This window comes from Echeneis naucrates, chromosome 23 (assembly GCF_900963305.1).
Source record: "Echeneis naucrates chromosome 23, fEcheNa1.1, whole genome shotgun sequence".
Classification (NCBI taxonomy): domain Eukaryota; kingdom Metazoa; phylum Chordata; class Actinopteri; order Carangiformes; family Echeneidae; genus Echeneis; species Echeneis naucrates.
In genome coordinates, this window is record NC_042533.1 from 12,923,493 (window position 1) to 12,940,162 (window position 16,670).

The following is a 16,670-nucleotide window of genomic DNA, read 5'->3' on the forward strand; positions in this document are numbered from 1 at the left end:
AGCTGCTTTGGAAAGTGTAATTGTAGTGGCGTATGGATGAAAATTGAGATTCTGTCCAAACAGTTGAAGTGGGAAGAAGCTATCAGACAGAGCATGTGTTTCATGTCAGACACTGTAGTTTAAATTATACTAAATATGGTTATTCAGCTATGTGGACATTTTATTAATTTTAATATTAGAACAGCATAAGCACAGGCTACATTCCTTTGGTTTTCCAAGTCCGGGCTCCTGCTAATGTCTCTAGTAACACCTGTGAGGCACACAATCATCATTAGCCCTGCTGAAGCACAATCAGCTGAAAGATTTCATTGCAATGATATTCATAACAACAACTTGCATTATGAAGCAATACAGCATAGCATTTTTTGTCACAGACGTTAAAGTATGGAAACAGAGCAGCTGAAAATTGATAAGCTCTTACTGTTATTAGACACTGCTTTGCTTAACTTTCTGCGACCCAATCTGTCCCACATCTATACCAGATATTACACACCCACGCTGCTTCACCTTGGAACAATGACAAACTGCCAGGAAAAGCATTTTATTTTTGAATGCAGCCAACTGAAACTTGCCAATGATGCAGTTGAACTAAAATCCTCTGTTGCATGTTGAGTAGCAAAATAAAATTTTTAGTCTAATGTATATCTTGGTTTTTGGGCCAAATCTGACCTAAATAATTCCATATTCTCTTTTATTGTCTGTTGCAAGCTGCAAGAGTTTCTGTGTGTTCACCAGAACTGTTGTGGAAGTAACATCTGACTGATTCCAGCCATGAAAACAGGCATGAAATGAGCCACAATAAAACAATAATGTTTACTGGCTGTGGTTCCTGTGGCATAAACCCCTAAATACCTTAACAGTATATCATGAAGTTGTGTATTTGTGTGTGGCCTCAACTTATTGAGTGAATATAGTAATAGAATTTTTTTTTTTTTCATACGGCTTTCTGGGAATATTGTAGGAATCTGGGGGTCGATTTTATTTTTTTAGTTCACTAAAACACAACTATAGAAACAAGTTGCTCTATCCCAATCATCTAGAAGAGAAAGTGAGATCAATAAACTATAAACGTATTCATTACAATTGAAAATGTAATTCCACAGTAAAACTGACCAATAAAATACTGAGTACCTAATAAATGGTGAGCAGAGACTGCACATAACCTGACTCTGAACCAGCTCTCATCCTTAGCACACAAGTGCCACCCACTGATGGAGTGGTGCACCTGAAATCCTCTCCCCTCTTTTTAATGGAGCTGGAGGAGTTAACCTGTAAACACAGAAACTGTCTTGTCAGGACAAATTGAGGTATTTAAAAACTAATAATAGGCCAGAATATTGATTAAATGACCTGTACTCTCATAGGACTTCGGGGTGAATGTATATCATTTGGATAGAGGTGGGGTTGGGCTTTATGCACCTGTGACTGAGAAACAGTCTTTTTAAAGAGCTTATGTTGCAATAATGCACCAAGTCAGAAATTTTTATCTTTGATTCAATGGAAGGCAAAAAAAAAAGATAGTTAAGAGCCAGAGAACCATGCTATTGATGACCCAGATTCTGAACTGTACTCTGAAAAGGACTCAGGGGAAGATTTGTACCACAACTGCTACTACAGTTAATACAAAGGCAATGCAGAGACTGCCCATAAGAGGCAGGGAAATGTGGAGATGTCAGTTAAAGGTCACTATCACTGCAGCACAGCCAGAACAGGCAAACCCTGTCGCTTATATATATCAAATTAATTCACCATTTAATGCTTTCATTCATTTTTATGTATTCATTTCAAAACAAATTTGTACAAGGAATATAACATAATAGAACATATTCTCAATCAAAACACAGGAAAATGTGCTGTAAAGTGTTATCTTACAAAAGATGCCAAGGGTATGTAAACTAAATGATCTTTGTAACAAACAAAAACAGACTTTTTGTTTGTGCAGTATTTTAGAGCCATTATGTATGCGTTTTCTACCTGATGTGCGTTTGTGTGGAAAAATGCTAGCTTAGGGACACTGGAAAATAGTCTTGTCCCTGTAACATAAATATTAAATAGATTGATTTATTGTATGCATTTATATTCAACCCACAACCATCTTAGGCACAGTTAATAGAAGTGAGCAAGCTGAAATGAACAAAATCCTTTTTGGATTGCATTACCAAGTGTGGCTGTATTGCCTGGCTTCCAGCCATACGAGGATCACTTACGACCACCCACTGCTCCCTTCTCTAATCTCCAACATGTATCTTAGTCCAACTGTGACTGTATCCAGTTTAAAATCTCTCAACTGATCCTCCAAGTACAGTATGTTCCCCATGAAATGAGGTGAATCCATTCCTTCATTTAAACGTGTTGCCTTACTTCCAGAAGATGGAGCCATTTTCTACCAAATAATTCAACGTCCCCCCCCCACGCACACATTACTTCCGAGACCAACCCCTGGTGTGGAGGCTGCAGGGAGGTATGAGGACGTTACATGCAGTTTGTGTCCCACTGGGATCTTTTGTCTGGGTGCTTGGAGGCAGCTGGGGTACACTGGCCCCATTTACACCATATGCCACAAGAGGCCTTGCTGTCACATCAGATGAGGACCTCTGTGTGATGCATAACTGACCGTGGCCTTCAAGTGGATGCTCACAGTTGCAGCATTACGTTCAGTACTCTCTGAATGCAGGTTAAATGGGAGGTTGCAAAGATGTTACAAATAGCAAATTTCAAGTCAATTTTTATACATTTATTTCACACTTCTGTGTATCTTAATGGTATTCATTCAAAATATACTGTAATTACTGTTGTCAGTCTAGAAATTGAATATGGCCTTTGTGTTCTGATTAATATGAAATCTAATTTATTCACACATTTTAGACGTATAAACATGAATTCATTGGGTGATCAGACAACTGTGCTTTGAGGCATAATGTGAAACTGGCACTCTCAAAAATGGCCTAAATTTACTTGCTTAAGCAGGAAAAATTCATTTGGACTTGATGATACAAATACAATTAACCACTGGGCTTCTCTGCCTTAAATCCACTTCATATAAATAATTACATGGCATATGTGTGGAATTACAAAATTAAATATTACAAATGGGCAGACATGTTTATAGTCAGGAAAAACACAATGACACTGTTGACTTAGAGCTGCACTGAAATAAATTCATACTACCCAAATACCAACTAAATGTAAAGAATATAGAGGCCATTTTCAAAGAGGATTATTATACGCTTCGCTTACTTTGCTAATTCGACTTAAATTGCGCCGATTTATAATTTTGTTCGACATAAAATACATTCGACGACAGGTTTATTCGAAATGTGACATTTCTCGGTGGTGTCTGCACTGCAGTAACAGAGTTATAGTTAAGAAGGTGAAAGAAATGTATGCGGATTAACGCTTTTACTGACTGTTTCACGGTGACCGCCTGCCTGCACATAAACACTTGACTGTCCAGTTCCCGACATTGCACATAATTATTTAACCAGCATGTGTCACACGCGTGATCGTTAACAGCATTAAGCGATCATTTGGTTAACTGACATGCCAGAAGCCACATTATTAATAATGACATGTTGTGTTTAACGTCGGAAAAAAAAAATGTACATAGCCAGAAATGCAAAGCGAAAGCACGCGCATATGGAAGCTAATGGGCTAGTTAGCTTGCCTTCAGCAGTTTGGCTTGGCATTTAAACTAAGTGTTGGATATTATTTTCGACTATACGATTGCAGGTGGAACTTTTTGTCTTCTCCAGATGTTTCTTGGTGAGCTGTTGTCCTTAAGAGGTTGCTCTTTTAGCTATCTTCGCAGTGTTGACGCGGCTGAAATGTGACACGCTAATGGCCGTAGCTGGTAGAGCTAACGCTCACAACACATCGATGATTTCTTTGGTATTAAGTGGTTTGATGTTTCTCATTGGCGACATATAGCCTCACGTCAAGTCTCCGTTAGCCGGGGATATCATCGGGTAATTGGATTACCAAGGGTAGCTCTCAGCGGGTTCATGGCAATTTGAGCTAAGTTAGCTAACCTCTGCTAAGCTAACAAGCTAGCTAGCGCACGACCGACTCGTTGGCCCCGAATTCGGTTGACGGGTGGGGAGTCCAAACAGGCGTGAGGTGAGCTCCGGTGTGCCGCAGTTTGTTTGCAAAAAAGAGCACCGTTTTGAAAACCACAAGCGACGACACACACTTTTCCGCTGTCTAGTGTCAATTCCTCAAAATGGGGTCTGCTAACGTACGTCTCCGCCATTTTGTGACAGGTTTTTCATTGAGCAAAGGGGTACGTGTAATGGTTGAATGTAACCCCATCAAGAAGATATCCGCTTGGCAGTTAGAGGGAAAAGGGATCAGGAGTAATTTTCAACCATCCCCGGAGATAAAAGTCGTTTCAGAAGTGGTCAGTAAGGGATATGGGTAGCCTTTACCACTACAAGTCCCCAACAACAAATTACTCCTTGGTTAAAAAAAATAATAATAAAAAAATAAAAATCAGCGAACACATTAGAACCAAAATTTTGGCATCACAATATAAACAATTTAGGAGAGTGGGAATATGCGCAACGTTGCCCATTTGTCTTCTGAAATTCTATTCAAAAAGTACAAACAACACCCAAATCAAGAAGAGCAATGAATGGTTAAGTCAATCTTTTATGTCGTTATTGTCGCCGAAAAAAACACAAACTCTAATTCTAATATTTGATATTAGTCAGTTCGATAGGCGATGCAAAGATATGAAGGGATTTAAAGTCACAATTATGCATAAAGAGCCATATAGCACCCAGCAACTAAACTAACCTTTTTTTTCCTAGAAATTTGCTCTTTTCTAAGTAAATACCAAAAGTTGATAGTATTGAGCCCATAATCACATTATATGATTTCGCTACAATACTGGTTTAAAGTGGAGGTGTTATATTTTTTTAAGCATTCCTGTGGTGTTTGTGCAATTATGAAATTGTTACAGGTTGGCCATAGTTTGTTGTTTGTTTGTTTGTTTTTTTTAACTTATGGGCACAGGTTGGTCATTTAACTGACATCAGACTCATTCTGAAGGCAGTTACAAGTAGACTTTATCCTGGAAAACATCCAGTGTTTTACCAACAAGTGTCAGGTTGCTCTCCAACCCCTTTTTGGGGGCTGTTAATTAGTGTTATCCCCTCCCCCCACGGGACATTTCCAAGTGCCTCCTGACCCGTTTTCCAAACAGAGAGACGAGTTGTCAGACGGTCCCTAAAAAAGAAAACAGTCTCTATTGTTCCAAGCAGCCGCTTTTGCTCTGGCCGGTGCAGTGCCACCTGTGGCCGCAGAGGGCGCTGCACGCATGGCAGGCCGGGCTCCGCGGCCTCCACATCTTTTTGTCTGAGAACTGGATCCCTCTGCCGCTCTACAGTGTGTGCGATAGCCTCGGAGCTGCGTCCGTACCACACTGTCAAACCACTCCAAACGAATACAACCGCGACCAAAAGCATTAATTCAACACCTTCTGCCATGGCGTATCTAATCTGTCGGTAAATCGGTCGTATTTGGGACTGTTCGTTGGAACTTAGTCCGGGGTTGAATCGGGCTGGCTTTCTGTGTGCATCAGTCTTTATTAGCGAGCTGCCGCTCTTCTTGCTATCAGCTATTTCTTTAACTTTTTAAACACTCAGCTTCGCGAATGACTGAGCGCCGGCGGAGTATGGGATCCTTGGTGTCTTAAGAAGCGACTGAAGTGGGGTTTAACCGTTTTTGCATGCAAAAACAATGGCAAATTCGACGGGGAAAAATCTACTAGATCAGCGAAGGAAAGGACAGGCTTTCCTGGACGAGCTGCGGCAATTCCACCAAAGCAGAGGGTGAGATTGGGGCGTCTTTATTCCCAAGAAATATAACTTTAAATCTTCATTGCCCGTAACTGGGAGTGAACCTAAACTGTTATTTAAGCATATGTGCCTTTATTTCTTGTGTTATCCCTTCAGATCGGCGTTCAAGAAGATTCCTATCGTGGGTGGGAAAGAGCTGGATCTGAATGCTCTCTATATCAGAGTCGTCTCTTTAGGTGGATTTGCAAAGGTGAGTGGGAACTAAAAGTGGATTTTCTCCACACTCAGCTGTCTGTGGACTCCTCGGTGGACCACACCACAACTCCGTGTGGGCAACCCGGGACAAGTGTAACCCTCCAGAAAAGCGTTAGTGGGTCGGTGTTGGCCTTGTGCTAGTTTGCCATGTATCTCTATGCAATGTGGTGGCTTGTGTTGTTGTGTGGTTTGAATCGAGAGTCCAACCGCTCGGAGTCAGAGTGCAGTTGGAGCGACTCAAAATTAGCGGGCACGTTTAACATCGATTATCGGCACGGAGCCCGGCCTCGCAAAACACCGCTGGGGACACAGCGTTTCGCCCGGGTTTTTACCGGTAGTTTTCAGCCGGGGGAAGCTAGATTTTTTTTTTCTTTCTCGCCATAGCCATCTTTCGTCGGCTTCATGGCTGATCTCAAAATGTAGGCCTCACAGGCCCATGTAGTGAATACAGTAATCGGCACCAAAACCTGCTCCAAAATCAAACGGGTCGCCGCAAGCTAAAGCGTTTGTTTCCAGCCGCAGACACTTTATTGCAGTTTGGCCTGGTTCGATTTTAACGCTGAAATGGGGGAGAAAGTCAAGTTAGCTTGTTAGCTTTGGTGCTAACTAGCTTCAACTGTAACGATAGTATCTTATAGGGAGTCAAGGCAGTTGGACTTAACTGATGTGTCAAACATAAATATGCTCGGTTAATGAACAGGCTGGTGGCTAATTAAACACCGTTGTGCCCAACACCCCGCCTGCTAACTTTACGTTGTTATGTATTTTTTTAGCTGTTTCCAGCAGTTTGAGAAAGTTATTGATTAGTGATCCTCATATTGCCTCATTGGGGAGGAGGAGGGGGACCTGTAGCAGAACAGATGGTTGCAGTTTAACCGCTCTTTTTGTTGTTGACGGTGTTTTGTTTTTTTTCTCCTTAATTCGTCCTCTTCTTTATTCATAACAAACTCATATCCCTCTTTCAGGTCTCTGACAAAAACCAATGGATTGAACTCGGCGAAGAGTTTAACTTTCCCAGGAGTTGTTCCAACGCTGCATTTGCTTTAAAACAGTACTACCTTCGGTAAGTAGCCCGGCCATGCATCCTCTCAGGTAGCATGTGGGAAGTGTTTACAAATGTTAAGATGCAGCCAGTCTTGTTCCCTTCTGCTAGGAAGCAGCACTGGTGCAATACTGTGATAGGAATATCAAGGTCTACATGGTGTATTTGCCTTGGCATGATGGATATGTGATTATTCTCCTCTTCCATGTAAGAAAGGAGAAGTCTGATCTGTCTCACATAGTGGATTGGTGTCCTCTGTGTTTTTGATAAGTCTGTAATATACAGTTTGAGAGCTCAGTGAAGGAGTATTTTGTCGGCAGTGGCCCCAAACGATCAACTAATGATGGTTATTCCTCTCTGAAAATGGTGTGGCCACAGGGCATTCAGTTTTGATATGGCTCTAATGACTGAGTCAATGTGGGCGCTTTAACGTGTATTGCATGCAGTTTCCAAATCTAAATGCAGTCAGCTGCCAGTGATGGGACTCCGATGTAAATGCAGCTTTCCCCAACAGCTGGCATTTGTGGTTTTGGTGTTGCTGCTTTCTCTGTGCTCCTTTTCTTTCCACTCAACCACATACAACGATTGTTCCCATCGGTAGCACCTGCCCCTGGGGATTACACCTCTGTAGCAGAGAAATGCTTGCAGCTTGTCATGAATGTTATGGAGGGAACTGCAGGTCACTAGTTAAAATCAAAGACAGAGGATGATTTTGGTGTGCATTTGTGTATCCAGAGTGTCTTTGATGGGAGCTTTCGGAGGTTATGTGGATAGTTGCCAATTTGACACTAATTGTACATAGCTGATGTGACCTGTAGCTCAAGTTCACAGAGAATCCTCACTGTTGACTTCAAGGTGGAAATACTCAGGCACATGGGCTTTGCACTTCAGTTCCAATGACCTAAGTCTCCCAGCATCATCATGACCACTGACCACAATCAGCCATTTGTGTTTGTATGACAGAGTAGTGTAGAATGAATTTCTTCTTAAGCAAAAACTCATGTAACCTGGTGTCATGGCCTCAGTGGAAGTTCAGGCAGTTGACAATAAAACGGTTTGCTCCTCTGGTGGAAGCACCTATAGTGCAAAGATCTTGGATCTGATTTGCGATGAAACATAACCTCATTGGCGCAAAGTAACACAACACTCAGAAATGCGTTGTCTGTTTTTGTTTCACAAGCTTAGTGTTTGACTGTGCCTGAAGTACTTGTCACAGAAAGTCAATGGCTGATCTGATGTATTGAGCACCCAGAAGATTTTTTTTTTTTTTTTTTTAGCAGGGACACAATTAGGCCAACTGATGTGTTTATGATCTTATCTCAGAAAGTGGGTTATAAATACCAGTAGCCTGATGCTTTGTTCTGCAGATGAAGCAAACAACTGTTTGGACCCATTAACATAGAAATGTTCACCCGTGTTACTCAGAAAAGCTTAGTCCCTGTAATTATTACCTTTTTTATTTATTATTTTGTGAAGGTGTGTAAGCAAATGAGGCCTGAAAGCTGAGTCCACTAACATGCTGAATATCACACTTGTGTCACAACAGCCTTTGGAGCCACTTTGTAAAGTTTATCTAAAGCAGTTCAGCATAGTGGATGTCAGAGACAGCAGGCAGCTAGACTGGTCTTGCCTCAAACAAGACTGATAATAGACTCTTTCCTCCTCTCCCGTGTTGCTATTTTTCCTGACTTGAGTATGTGAGAGAGCTTATTTATTTTGCTGTTGTTTGTTTGTTTCCTCAACCCTCTGACCAGCCTTGCCACACAAAATTTGGTGAGCAGTGTAGTTGGTGTGCGAGAGATTTTCACGTTGCCCTCATGCAGGAAGTTCAGAGGTCACAGCCAGTTACACAGTAGATATGTGCTCACTGGAGCTGGTTCAAATTCAGTGTCTCACTCAAGGACACTTAGGATGGATGGATGTTGATATCAGATGTTAATCTTGTTCATCCAATTTAATGACCACCATGACCACATGGTCATGATGCATTTATAAAACTTTCTTGCAAATATATGACCAAATTAGACTCTTCTGAGATGGTTTTTGTCTAATATTAATGATCTTCAAGCCAGCGTCTTGGTGTCTGTCTTTTACAAGTCCCATTTCAAGCTCTCAACTTTAAATTCAATTGTTGTTGCTTGTTTTTTTTTTTTTTCCCACCTCTTTAAGTGAAACAAATAAGCTGCCAGGTTGGATTGAAGGACACACCATCTGTGCAGGGATCAAACCTCTGACTTTTCTGTCACAGGATGTGTTTGACCATTGACCAAGTCCCCCCCAGTCTGAATGAATAGCACGGTCATGATGTGGCTCTTCTGGTCAGCACTTCCCACTCAGAGTAATAAGCAGTACGGTGGTTCAGTGCCAGCTCCTGTTGCCATCTATTTGATATTTGAATGTCACTTGGTAATAAGCGAGCCATGTTTGCCAGAAACATTTTTACCAGCTCATTTTCAACTTGTTGAAGCGCTGCTTTCACATCAGCCCTACCAATTGTACTGATTTTATTTCAGTGATTGGGTGGAAGGATTCACATGCTGCATCAAAGTGTTGGCATTGATTCACCATGACACAGTAGAAATTACGCTGTTTGTTGAGCTTGCTTCATTACATTTACACAAAAGACTTTAAATTTGAATGCAAGGTCTTCAGGTATGACCATCAACACATACAGTAATATGGTGCGCAGCAGTACTGCTAATATGAACGATAAGTGCTCAGAAATGGCAGTGGTTTTCACAGATCATGAAAAAGCTTGAAAACTTTGAGGGGTTTTTGAAAATTATTGAACAGCCTTGATTGAGCTGAAAGTATTACAGCAGAGCAGCCAAATTATTTAATGGCGCACATGAAGACGTGTTAGAGAGCTGTTCCTGTGACTGTAAAAAACCTTTTACACACGTCCGTAATTTGACATACATTTATGTTACACATCTGTGTCCTCTGGCTGTGGACTCTGTTTCACTGGATTGATTTGGAGTTGCTAAATGCTGCTTTCAGTTTTCCTGTGGCCACACTGATTTGGATTATTCCTAGTCAATACTTTTTCACATTTCCATGCTTTTCCTCCTCCATTAGTAGTTTCATATGATTTGGAAGTGGTTTGCACTAAGCTCCCAACCCTCGTGGGGCAACAGATCCCCCCCCCCCCCCCCCCCCCCCAGTAATAACCTTCCAGTTCATGCAGGCACTCACCGTAACCTGAGAGCGAATGATGGGTGTTTGAAATAAAGCCTCTGGTGTTGCTACAGTCTTTGACTTCTTTACCAATGTGGAGCATGCTTTGCACAGAAGCCAAGTCAGGTGACAGACACCCTGGTCCAACCTTTGTCTGCCCTCTCCACTGCATCCCCACTGGGAGGAAATCAGGCCCAGGAGGCACTAGGAACCAATCAGTTAAGCTACTGTTATTTTAAATGTTCAAGTCATTGAGTAGTTTGTATCTTGATGCTTTTTACATGTGATTGGAGCAATGCAAAGGAAGAAATTTGTAGATATTCCTCCTCGTCTGACAGATATAATGGGACAAGTTGGCGAACATTGGTTGGACAAATGCATATGGCAGTGATCTGCTGAATACTACTTCAACATATTTCATATTTCACCTTTTAATGCATGATATTATGAGCAAGTTGGAATTTTAGCTGTGGTGGTCAAGGACACTTCTTAATTTCCACAGTGATCATAGAAAAAGAAACGCTCTCCTGACTGTACTTTGTTCTCCTGGAGCAACCACTGCTGAGTAATCTCTCTCTCTGAGTTGAACATGCGGCTTCCTTAACAGCTAAATGATATTACCACAGTCTCAGCTATGCATCTATGAACTGTTGGCAGTGTAGACAAACAGGTGTGATCATATAGTCAGGGTTACTCATTCCAGTCCTTATTTGAATATTTGTAGAAGTGTAGGTTTCTGGCACTTCATCTACTTCCAAGGAGTGTGGAAAAATGTGCCTTGTGATATTTGAGTTTAACAGCATATTAACTCAGTTGATGCCGGACCATTTTTTTTGACTGATTTTTGACATGTGAGCCTACTTCTAGGGCTACATTTCTCTACCAGCAATTGCACTGTAAACACTGATTTAGTTGTCATTGAAATTGAGTATGATTCCTCATATGACAGGAGCACCAAATGGATTATCCTCAACATCTCAAACTTATTGAATTAATTTTGAAAACTGCATATTAAAAATTGTTCTCAACCATATAAATCTCCTGACCCTCTTGGCATCTCAAACTATGTCAAATGTGCTTTCTAAACCAAAGATTGAGCAACTCTTAAGTTTCTCCCAAGTTCAAATGTCACCATTTGTGTGCAGAACACACCAGGGAAACACAGCGTGTCTTATTTAGACTGCATACAAAGATTGGAGAAATGAAAATATATTGCAGCCACTAAAAATTATTTGGATGCTACTGTATCTGTATCTCCTCATCTTTTCTATTGCTGAAGTAGTGCTTGAGGTTAATGGTGCAAATTATGTATTTAACATTGAATATAATGTCTGGAGTGTAGAAGTGTGATTTTATAATAAGAAACAGAAACTGATTTGTGTTAAACCTCTGTCCACAATCACACCACAAATATTTTCTACCATTTTTTTTCCAGCTTGAGTTTTTTTTTTTTTTTGCCCCTGGTAATCACATTGTTTCAGGTACCATTGAGCTTTTGCTTCTATTCATTAATTCTACCGCTTATCCATTTCTGGGTTGTGGGGGTTCCTGGAGCCAATCCCAGCTCACACTGGGCGAGAGTGGGGTACACCGCGGACAGGTTGCTAGTCCATTGCAGGGCAAACAACCACTCACATACAGGCCTACAGACAATTTAGAGGCACCAATTAACCCAAACATGCATGTGTTTGGACAGTGGCAGGAAGCCCATGCAGGCATGGGGAGAAGATGCAGACTTTGCATAGAAAGGCCCCAAGCCCAGGAACCAAACTGCTTTTGCTTCTAGTGTATGCCAATACATTCTGGTGCTGATCTGAAAACATCTGGATGCAGTGGTCTTTGATCTCAATCATATTAGCCATGTTTTATTGCCACTGCTCAGACTGAAGAGATGTCTAGATGACAAGCAGTTATGGAGGAAACAAGTATCAATTTCTGCTTTTGTAGATAGCATAAGAAGGGGCTTTCTTTAAATGGATGAGCTGTATGTGAAAACACAAATATCCAAATCAGCCTGACAGGACATTGAACTGGCTTTACTTTGCCAGCTCCCCCTAGGACAAAGTCCGTGTAACATCCCATTTATAGTGTGTGTGAATAGAGCAGGTCACAGCCAGTAAGCGTGTTGATGGTAGTTTTGCCATGCGGGCTACATGCTGTAAACAAATCAAAGAGATGTCTGCAGTGCATGCTTTTGCTTCTTAGCCTCCCTCCTATGGACTCAACCCCCCCTACAATGTGCCTCCTCCTCACCTAAACCAAATGGGGGATTTCCCCAGGATCTCCTGTTTTGTGAAAAGGCAGCACTGGACAGTGTCTGGACCTGATTTTTACAGAGGTTCTCAAGAGTTCATATGAGAAATTGCCTAAGGATAACACCTGGAGGCTACTGATAGCTCAGTCACCTTGCTATCAAGCAGATGGACAAATCTACCATTTACTTGAAACTGATGTTGCAATCTGCCTTTATCACTATATATATGCCGATATGGTTAACATGTTTGCTCACTGTGTTGAATAGTCTCAAGCTCATCAGTAAAAGCTAAATTTCCTTACTCACAAGTGTTTTTTTTCCTAACTGGAGCTGGTCCCTAATGTCTCCAACATAGCAAGAAGAAACCTCTTTGTAGAGTATATGCATGAAACCAGCAGTCTGGGATTTTGGGTTGAGCGCTATCAACAGCCATTTAGAAACCTATACATTAATAATTTTCTGCAGCCTGTTCCTGATATTGAACAGTATAGGAAAGTATCACATAAACTGTAGCATAAAAGGTGAGTCTAATAGCTCAGGGACAAGCAATTTTTCTAATCATCATTTTCATGCAAATTTTATTAACATGTTTTTTGTTTATAATAAATTGAAGACCTGCAGGAGTTGGAAGTTTATCATTATTCATAGTAAGAAAACAACAAATCACCCAACACCTACGGCGACCTGTGTGAATAACATGCACAGGTGAAAGTGTGAACCCTGTCCTGTCCATTTCTGTGCCGATGCCTGAACAACATTATTCCAACAAAGCAAGAGTGCTGTTGTTTGTGTTGCAGTTTGGAGGGTACTTAGAAGTGTCTCCCTCACATAGGTGCAGATAAAGTCACTGCAGGATAGCCAGAGCTACTTTGCCACCTATTAACGGTGGTGAGTGGTCTGTTATCATGGCACGGCAATGTATGTAGACTACTATCATCTGACTCTGCATGGCTGTTGTTGTAACTCAGGTTTTCATAGATGGGCACATTTTCAGACTATCCCAAAATAAAAATTCTAATTCATCAGATGAATTTGATATATTATCAACGCCTAGTCTGGTGTATGATGGAGCCTCACAGCTGTTTATGATGAATGAAACAGGAAGGGAAATGGTAAAAACCCGCAATATAAACGGCAGTTGCAGGTGGATGGGATCAATGTCTCATACCAAAGATGATGAGACCAAGGAGGCTATTAGTCATTTCAACTGAGCACAGAGGGATGGGATTTTAGTTTTAGGTGAAAAGGAAGTGACTTCACACTCTTAGCCAAAAAAAACAGAGTGGTTTCCAGAATTCACAAAATGTGTTGTCTAAGGTGTCTAAGGTGGAGGTGGTCAGTGGGAAAATGAAGGACCAATATATTGGAATGCAATCACCCCAGTTTGAGGTCAGGCAGCTTCTGAGTTAAGTGTCATAGAGATGAAACGGGCTGAAAAGCTGAGATGTTTGCACTCATAAATGGTGCTGATATAGTTGTGTGTACATGCATTGACCTCATAGGTTAAATACTCTTCCATAGCTATTACCTGACAACACTGTAAAAGCAGTCATCTTGGATTTTCAATGCTCTCCGATGCCTTTAAGTCTGCTTCTTTGGCAACAGTCTGTCCTCTAAGTGATCCAACATTTACAATAGTCTCTCGATCGGCTGTCGTTCGCCATCAGTGAACATTCCTTTGAGTATTGACAAAGCAAACCACCCCCAAGTCTGTGCTGGACAGCTGGCTTCGTTAAATCCCATTAAACATTTCAGTCTGATATGGGCTGTGATGTGTTTGCATGTCTGAGACCACATCCAGCAGGGGGCAATCAACTCCCACACTCTGACACATTGAGGGCATTTGGGCAGCGGAGAGTAATTGAACCCAAGACTATCTTTACTGTTGTGATCCAGATAACCATAAATAACACAATACTGATGGCAGTGATGCTTACAACTGTGTGTCTATCCCATCACACCCCTGGCCCATGCTACTTTCCCACCCTTTTGCACATGCAGTATTTTGGAGGGAAATCATCTCAGTATGTGCAGTGATACACACACTTACACTTCCCTAAACAGTTGTTGTAAGGTGATGAAAGTCGGGTGGTTTCTGCTGGTGGGTTGTCGTATGCAAGTCAAGTAGGAGGGGATTGATGTTCCTCTCTTCATGCATATATGAAAAAGGTGAAGTGCAGACATGAGCAGCTGCAGTTGAACCCCCCCTTCCCCTCGTCACTCTCCCTTCTATGCCCCCACCCGTCTTCACCCACAGCCTTTTTCTTCCCTGCTCATGCCCAGACAGCGGTTGATGACGCTGCAGCCGGGACTATGGCCTATCTCTCTCGCTCTCTCTCGCACACTCTTCTCCCTCTCTCAACCAATGAAGGCTGAGTGTATTTATAGTCCAGTGTGTCACCCAGCAGCCAGCGGACGGGGGATTACCTTGGCCATGATGAACAAATGGAGGCCTCATTCAGAAACAGCCGCTTGCTCAGTGACTCACGGCCGCACAGGCAGGGTTCACCACACTTTCACTGCTGAGGTATTTTGGTGTGTGTGTGTGTGTGTTTGCTTGTTTTGGGATTTTTTATTATTATTATTATTATTTATTTTTTTTATTATTATTAATTCTTTTTTATTATTCTTTCTTTTTCTTTTGTGTGTTTGTTTGCCTGGCAGATTTTCCTGCATCATCATTAGGTGTTTTAGTCTGGCTTGGTAGCCGACTGCTAGTAGAGCCCCCCAAAGTTGAGTAGAAAATTCAGAAAAATGTGAGGATTATATTGGCTTGACGTTGGAAGGCGGCTGTTAGTGTTATAGCTGAGAAGTGGCTTTATTGAAACAACCCCATTTACATATTTGTATTTAAAGTCTTTTGAAGTAACCAGACAGCTTATCCTTTGTTTGCTAAAATCAAAAATAGCTATTCTGTCTGATATTTATTGACTTGGTGTAATTTTGGGCCACTCTTTTTTTTTTTTTTTTTGGTATAGAGAGTAATCAGTCTATACAATTACACCCTGTAGTGTTTTGATTTTCAGTAGGTGAAATTTAAAAATGTATAAACACATCTTCAAATCTGCCTAATTTTTAAAGTGAGGGCACAGTAAGTCTCTAGTTGTTTGTTGTTTCATTACTCTGTATAACTGACTAGTTTTGCTTTATTCACTGACACTCATGAGACAGGCTCATATCCTCATGTGCACCTCAACACCCCAAGACTGAAATCACAGCAGGTAAAAGTTGTTTTCACAGATGCAAACCAGAAAATTGCAAAGCAACCATAGCGGCTGAATGCTAAGCCGGGAAGCTATCAGGTTTCACTCTTGTATTCTATGAATTACCAAGTAGATTTTGTTTTATCTTAAATTGAAGTTGTCTTGTCAAGTGCGTGTTGCATGTCTAAGTCTCTGATCTCTCCAATTTCTATTGACAATGATGATTTTGTGTGTGCGTGCCTGTCTGTCTGTCTGTCTGTCAGGGTGCTGCTCTCATCACACATGGTAACTCTTTTACACCCAGTTGGTCACCTGTGGATGACTTATAGTTTGACTTAGTTTAAGTTTAATCCCTACAATATTGTTCTTTTTAGCTCACAAGCCTCTTTTCCTTGAGTGCACTTGAGTGCACATGCACTTCTCATGCCACAGATGGATATATGATTTATGTGAATCGCAGGCGTTAAAGGATGTTGAACGCACAATGTGACCACACATTGATGTACAGTAATGTGCTGGGTGAGCCTGCTCTCTTACTTCCATCATCATATTTAAACAGCAGAATTAATGTATCATTATTAAGGAAAAAAAATAATTCTGGGTTTATTAGATTGAAACTGGAGAGAGAGAGAGAAGGGAATGACATGCAGCAAATGACACCGGCTGGAACCAAACCAGCATCCTTTACGAGACTCTTGTAGCCTCCTGTTTACAGGGCGTGCATGAACTACGTAGCCGCTGGTGCCCCGTAACATTATTTCATACATGCGTACTGAAATAATTTACTTTGGTTTTGTGAAAACAAAGTGAGTTCTTATTGTGACTGAACAACCAGTACACCCACTCTTAACAGCAATTTCATCAATCTTTTTTCTCTTATTTAATCTCTTATTTATTTATTCTTGATTTGTGGAATTTATCCTAATTATCATGAAAACTTG

At 41.2% G+C, this 16,670-nt stretch overlaps 1 protein-coding gene across 1 annotated transcript in view; it reads left to right on the forward strand.

Annotated features, from left to right (window-relative positions):
• The first annotated feature begins 5,391 nt into the window (after window positions 1-5,391).
• Window positions 5,392-16,670, forward strand: part of arid2 (AT-rich interactive domain 2) — a 32,533-nt gene continuing 21,254 nt past the window's right edge. Inside the window, exons 1-4 of the mRNA XM_029495468.1 lie at window positions 5,392-5,489; window positions 5,646-5,831; window positions 5,955-6,048; window positions 7,019-7,116. Coding sequence (XP_029351328.1) covers window positions 5,740-5,831; window positions 5,955-6,048; window positions 7,019-7,116 — 284 coding nt within the window. The 5' untranslated portion in view covers window positions 5,392-5,489; window positions 5,646-5,739. The remainder of the gene's footprint in view (window positions 5,490-5,645; window positions 5,832-5,954; window positions 6,049-7,018; window positions 7,117-16,670) is intronic.